Source organism: Armigeres subalbatus, chromosome 2, assembly GCF_024139115.2.
Source record: "Armigeres subalbatus isolate Guangzhou_Male chromosome 2, GZ_Asu_2, whole genome shotgun sequence".
In the NCBI taxonomy this organism is placed as follows: domain Eukaryota; kingdom Metazoa; phylum Arthropoda; class Insecta; order Diptera; family Culicidae; genus Armigeres; species Armigeres subalbatus.
In genome coordinates, this window is record NC_085140.1 from 109,453,612 (window position 1) to 109,459,950 (window position 6,339).

Below are 6,339 nucleotides of genomic sequence, written 5' to 3' on the forward strand. Positions count from 1 at the left end.
CGGCGTCCCCCAACGAAATCGACCTGCTACAATTTGTCAGGTGGACAACATTTATCGAAGACTTCATATAAGCGAAGCACAACTTCCCAACTATTTTTTTAAATGAGTCAAATCGATTAGATTTAAATATATCAGTTTTGACTAGTTACTAGTCTGACAGTAGTTACAGAGAGTTATAATTAATTTTATCAGGATAATATAAGATAAGATATAATATATAATAAGATATAAGATATAATAAGAAATACATGAGAAAGAATATTAAATATGTAAATAATCTAATATTGATAAGTCTTCTCGTTATGTAATCTTCGATGCACCAGATCGCCGCCAACGATGCGATGTCTTCCAATCGAAAAATGGAAAATTGGCTGGAAAATGATTTTTACTGGCTGCAAATTTGGTCATTTGTTTTGAGTGTCTTCATCATCAAAAGTGAGCAGACACCACCGTTCGATATGTGGTACCACCGAACCCTCCCTCCGCCGACCGCATAGCGATAACGGCTTTTCGGCTGGCCCTCGAACCTCCTATTATAATATTTAATAATAACATCCTCTCGTAATCACCCAATTGGCTATGGGTGACGGGGAGGTGGTGAGGCTCAGTGCGACTTCAGGGAAGTGGCGAGACAAATTGTTCGGTTGGCTATAATGAAAAAGTAATAAAAATGGTGTCATAGAATTACTCATATAATGATGAAATATTCTTTGATGTAAGAACAAACACAATGAATTATGCAGTATTTAGTAATTGGGAGGGATCGAAATCAGCATTACTTTTCGCAAACCTGAAGAATGGTGACACTTACATATATTGGCTTTCTCGTACCGAAAGACTATCATTTCACTCAATATTTTTTTTTAAATAAAAGCCTCAGAGACTCATAGAGTTATATTATCAATAAGATCAATGTAGATCAAATGAATGTAAAATAATACTAAATAAATAAATATCAATTTACTCAGTTTGATGAACTCAGCAAATGTCTGTCTGTCAGTGTGTATGTGTGTGCACACAAAAGATAAGAAAAACATTAGCAATCTTTTCAAATAGTAATCCCTAACCGATTTCCTCACAACAAGTTGCATTCGACAGGGCGTAAATCCTAGTTGATCACTATTGAATTTGATAACAACGGTTGAGCATGTGAAAGTTATGAAGAAAATGGTACGTCAAAGCATACAATACCATATAAGGTTGGTGTCTTGGTTAACCGCGAGAAAGGCAGTATCACTACTCGGTGAATTAAGTTGATTTTTTCTATAACGGGGTTGATAAAGCCGACGAGCGGATGCTGTTGGCGAAGAGTTGCACGCACGGTTTAATCCGGACCATCAGACTAAAGGACCCAGAACTGATCCGTTCAACGAAGTGATCCGTTTTGCTCACTTCTAGTCACGTCAACGCTCGATTATTTGTATGTATCGAAAGCTCCACTACGGAGTTCTCCCATGCTTTAGAGAGAACATGTAGAGCATCGAATGGAAACTTTGCTTCCAGCCGTCTGTCGATTCTGTGCAAGTGTAAAATACAGCTCAGCGAACAGCTGCTGGAGTGACCTTTAGTCTAGCATATTTTTTGAAATTTTATAATGAGTAACGAACAAACAATGGAAACGAAGATTATTCTCAAAATTTTATATATTTATGATATGCATTTGCATTATTTGCATTTAGAAAAGGGTCAAAATCTAATAAGAGTTCAACTGCTGTTTTATTCTGGTAGATTGAATTAGCTACTCCAATATATTGAACGTTGTCCGTCAGTATATGAATCTTCTGAAGCCGATGTTTTAGTTACCATTGAATTCTCGGATTCCGATGCTGGTGCTGTAGATCCTGAATCAGTTGATGACTCAGGCTGATCTGTAGAACTTGGTTCAGGTTCGGTAGAGCTCTCGGCGGGTGATGCTGGAGTTGTGGAATCTGCTTCAGTAGATGACTCAGGCTGTTCAGTGGAACTCGGTTCAGGTTCGGTTGAGCTCTCGGCGGGTGATGCTGCACTTGTGGAATCTGCTTCAGTAGATGGCTCTGGCTGTTCAGTGGAACTCGGTTCAGGTTCGATAGAGCTCTCGGCGGGTGATGCTGGAGTTGTGGAATCTGCTTCAGTAGATGACTCAGGCTGCTCTGTGGAACTCAGTTCAGGTTCGGTAGAGCTCTCGGCGGACGATGCTGCAGTTGTGGAATCAGCTTCAGTGGAACTCGGTTCAGGTTCGGTAGAGCTCTCGGCGGGTGATGCTGCACTTGTGGAATCTGTTTCATTAGATGGCTCTGGCTGTTCAGTGGAACTCGGTTCAGGTTCGGTTGAGCTCTCGGCGGGTGATGCTGCACTTGTGGAATCAGCTTCAGTGGAACTCGGTTCAGGTTCGGTAGAGCTCTCGGCGGGTGATGCTGGAGTTGTGGAATCTGCTTCAGTAGATGACTCAGGCTGTTCAGTGGAACTCGGTTCAGGTTCGGTAGAGCTCTCGGCGGGTGATGCTGGAGTTGTGGAATCTGCTTCAGTAGATGACTCAGGCTGTTCAGTGGAACTCGGTTCAGGTTCGGTTGAGCTCTCGGCGGGTGATGCTGCACTTGTGGAATCTGCTTCAGTAGATGGCTCTGGCTGTTCAGTGGAACTCGGTTCAGGTTCGGTAGAGCTCTCGGCGGGTGATGCTGGAGTTGTGGAATCTGCTTCAGTAGATGACTCAGGCTGCTCTGTGGAACTCAGTTCAGGTTCGGTAGAGCTCTCGGCGGACGATGCTGCAGCTGTGGAATCAGCTTCAGTGGAACTCGGTTCAGGTTCGGTAGAGCTCTCGGCGGGTGATGCTGCACTTGTGGAATCTGTTTCATTAGATGGCTCTGGCTGTTCAGTGGAACTCGGTTCAGGTTCGGTTGAGCTCTCGGCGGGTGATGCTGCACTTGTGGAATCAGCTTCAGTGGAACTCGGTTCAGGTTCGGTAGAGCTCTCGGCGGGTGATGCTGGAGTTGTGGAATCTGCTTCAGTAGATGACTCAGGCTGTTCAGTGGAACTCGGTTCAGGTTCGGTTGAGCTCTCGGCGGGTGATGCTGCACTTGTGGAATCTGCTTCAGTAGATGGCTCTGGCTGTTCAGTGGAACTCGGTTCAGGTTCGGTAGAGCTCTCGGCGGGTGATGCTGGAGTTGTGGAATCTGCTTCAGTAGATGACTCAGGCTGTTCAGTGGAACTCGGTTCAGGTTCGGTTGAGCTCTCGGCGGGTGATGCTGCACTTGTGGAATCTGCTTCAGTAGATGGCTCTGGCTGTTCAGTGGAACTCGGTTCAGGTTCGGTAGAGCTCTCGGCGGGTGATGCTGGAGTTGTGGAATCTGCTTCAGTAGATGACTCAGGCTGCTCTGTGGAACTCAGTTCAGGTTCGGTAGAGCTCTCGGCGGACGATGCTGCAGTTGTGGAATCAGCTTCAGTGGAACTCGGTTCAGGTTCGGTAGAGCTCTCGGCGGGTGATGCTGCACTTGTGGAATCTGCTTCAGTAGATGGCTCTGGCTGTTCAGTGGAACTCGGTTCAGGTTCGGTTGAGCTCTCGGCGGGTGATGCTGCACTTGTGGAATCAGCTTCAGTGGAACTCGGTTCAGGTTCGGTAGAGCTCTCGGCGGGTGATGCTGGAGTTGTGGAATCTGGTTCAGTAGATGACTCAGGCTGTTCAGTGGAACTCGGTTCGGGATCGGTTGAGCTCTCAGCGGGCGATGCTGCACTTGTGGAATCAGCTTCAGTGGAACTCGGTTCAGGTTCGGTAGAGCTCTCGGCGGGTGATGCTGGAGTTGTGGAATCTGCTTCAGTAGATGATTCAGGTTGTTCAGTGGAACTCAGTTCAGGTTCGGTTGAGCTCTCGGAGTGTGATGCTGCACTTGTGGAATCAGCTTCAGTGGAACTCGGTTCAGGTTCGGTTGAGCTCTCGGCGGGTGATGCTGGAGTTGTGGAATCTGCTTCAGTAGATGACTCAGGCTGTTCAGTGGAACTCGGTTCAGGTTCGGTTGAGCTCTCGGAGGGTGATGCTGCACTTGTGGAATCAGCTTCAGTGGAACTCGGTTCAGGTTCGGTAGAGCTCTCGGCGGGTGATGCTGGAGTTGTGGAATCTGCTTCAGTAGATGACTCAGGCTGCTCAGTGGAACTCGGTTCAGGTTCGGTAGAGCTCTCGGCGGACGATGCTGCAGTTGTGGAATCAGCTTCAGTGGAACTCGGTTCAGGTTCGGTAGAGCTCTCGGCGGGTGATGCTGCACTTGTGGAATCTGCTTCAGTAGATGGCTCTGGCTGTTCAGTGGAACTCGGTTCAGGTTCGGTTGAGCTCTCGGCGGGTGATGCTGCACTTGTGGAATCAGCTTCAGTGGAACTCGGTTCAGGTTCGGTAGAGCTCTCGGCGGGTGATGCTGGAGTTGTGGAATCTGCTTCAGTAGATGACTCAGGCTGTTCAGTGGAACTCGGTTCAGGTTCGGTTGAGCTCTCGGCGGGTGATGCTGCACTTGTGGAATCTGCTTCAGTAGATGACTCAGGCTGCTCTGTGGAACTCAGTTCAGGTTCGGTAGAGCTCTCGGCGGACGATGCTGCAGTTGTGGAATCAGCTTCAGTGGAACTCGGTTCAGGTTCGGTAGAGCTCTCGGCGGGTGATGCTGGAGTTGTGGAATCTGCTTCAGTAGATGACTCTGGCTGTTCAGTGGAACTCGGTTCAGGTTCGGTTGAGCTCTCGGCGGGTGATGCTGCACTTGTGGAATCAGCTTCAGTGGAACTCGGTTCAGGTTCGGTAGAGCTCTCGGCGGGTGATGCTGGAGTTGTGGAATCTGCTTCAGTAGATGCCTCAGGCTGTTCAGTGGAACTCGGTTCAGGTTCGGTTGAGCTCTCGGCGGGTGATGCTGCACTTGTGGAATCAGCTTCAGTGGAACTCGGTTCAGGTTCGGTAGAGCTCTCGGCGGGTGATGCTGGAGTTGTGGAATCTGCTTCAGTAGATGACTCAGGCTGTTCAGTGGAACTCGGTTCAGGTTCGGTTGAGCTTTCGGCGGGTGATGCTGCACTTGTGGAATCTGCTTCAGTAGATGGCTCTGGCTGTTCAGTGGAACTCGGTTCAGGTTCGGTTGAGCTCTCGGCGGGCGATGCTGCAGTTGTGGAATCAGCTTCAGTGGAACTCGGTTCAGGTTCGGTTGAGCTCTCGGCGGGCGATGCTGCAGTTGTGGAATCAGCTTCAGTGGAACTCGGTTCAGGTTCGGTAGAGCTCTCGGCGGGTGATGCTGGAGTTGTGGAATCTGTTTCAGTAGATGACTCAGGCTGTTCAGTGGAACTCGGTTCAGGTTCGGTTGAGCTCTCGGCGGGCGATGCTGCAGTTGTGGAATCAGCTTCAGTGGAACTCGGTTCAGGTTCGGTAGAGCTCTCGGCGGGCGATGCTGCAGTTGTGGAATCAGCTTCAGTGGAACTCAGTTCAGGTTCGGTTGAGCTCTCGGCGGAAGATGCTGGAGTTGTGGAATCTGCTGCAGTAGATGACTCAGGCTGCTCAGTGGAACTCGGTTCGGGTTCGGTTGAGCTCACTGCAGGCGATGCTGGAGTTGTAGAAACTGCTTCAGTTGATGACTCCGACTGCTCTGTAGAACTCGGTTCCGTACTTTCCACCGAACTTGTTTCCGTTACCGTAGTTGTTGTTTCGACAGTACTATGCTCTGTCGTACTTGTTTGCACCTGGCAACTAGCATTCGCTGGAAAGTCACAAACATTCAAACTGGGATTGAAATGCAATCCTGCCGGACAACCCAGCGTCCACTGTTTCCCGTGCACACAAATGTGGAATTTCGTACAGTCTTTTTCGTGAGGTGATAACTGTCCGGAAACACACGGCGGGTCTTTTGCAGCGGAGTCACAATTAACGTTTGATGGCCAGTCGCAGTAATTCCCGTGGCTGTTCCAATGTAGCCCGGCTGGACAGCTCTGTTCGACAGCTTCACCCCAAACGCAGGTTAGAAATTTTCCACAGTTCGTCGGATGTGGTAGATGAACGGTTTGGCCGTTGTTATTTTGATTGAGACATCGTTGATCACTGCCGATTACTCCTAAGACAAAAATGCTTAGAACGAGGAAGTATTGGAACATTTTTGATGAGGTGAATCGAGGGAATCGCGATGGTAAGTGGCGCCGAACTGTTTCGGTCGATTTAACCATCATCATATTTATAGATACTCGAAGAACTTATGAAACATTTATTCAATCAGATACTTCTAATAACCTATTGATGTGATAGATAAGCGATTTGTCATGTGCTGTTGGTTTTTTGCTCACACAATCATTTAGTACATGTGCGGATACTTGTGCCTAAGGGGAGCGTACTAATTACGTAAGGCATTTTTCTGA

General features: G+C 48.2%; 1 protein-coding gene across 1 annotated transcript; it reads right to left on the reverse strand.

Moving 5' to 3' along the window:
* Nucleotides 1-214: 214 nt before the first annotated feature.
* On the reverse strand, nt 215-6,135 carry LOC134210656 (mucin-2-like). Its single transcript, XM_062686836.1, has one exon. It carries the CDS (start codon nt 6,079-6,081, stop codon nt 1,735-1,737), a length of 4,347 nt encoding a protein of 1,448 aa, XP_062542820.1. The 5' UTR covers nt 6,082-6,135; the 3' UTR covers nt 215-1,734.
* Between the last annotated feature and the right edge of the window lie 204 nt (nt 6,136-6,339).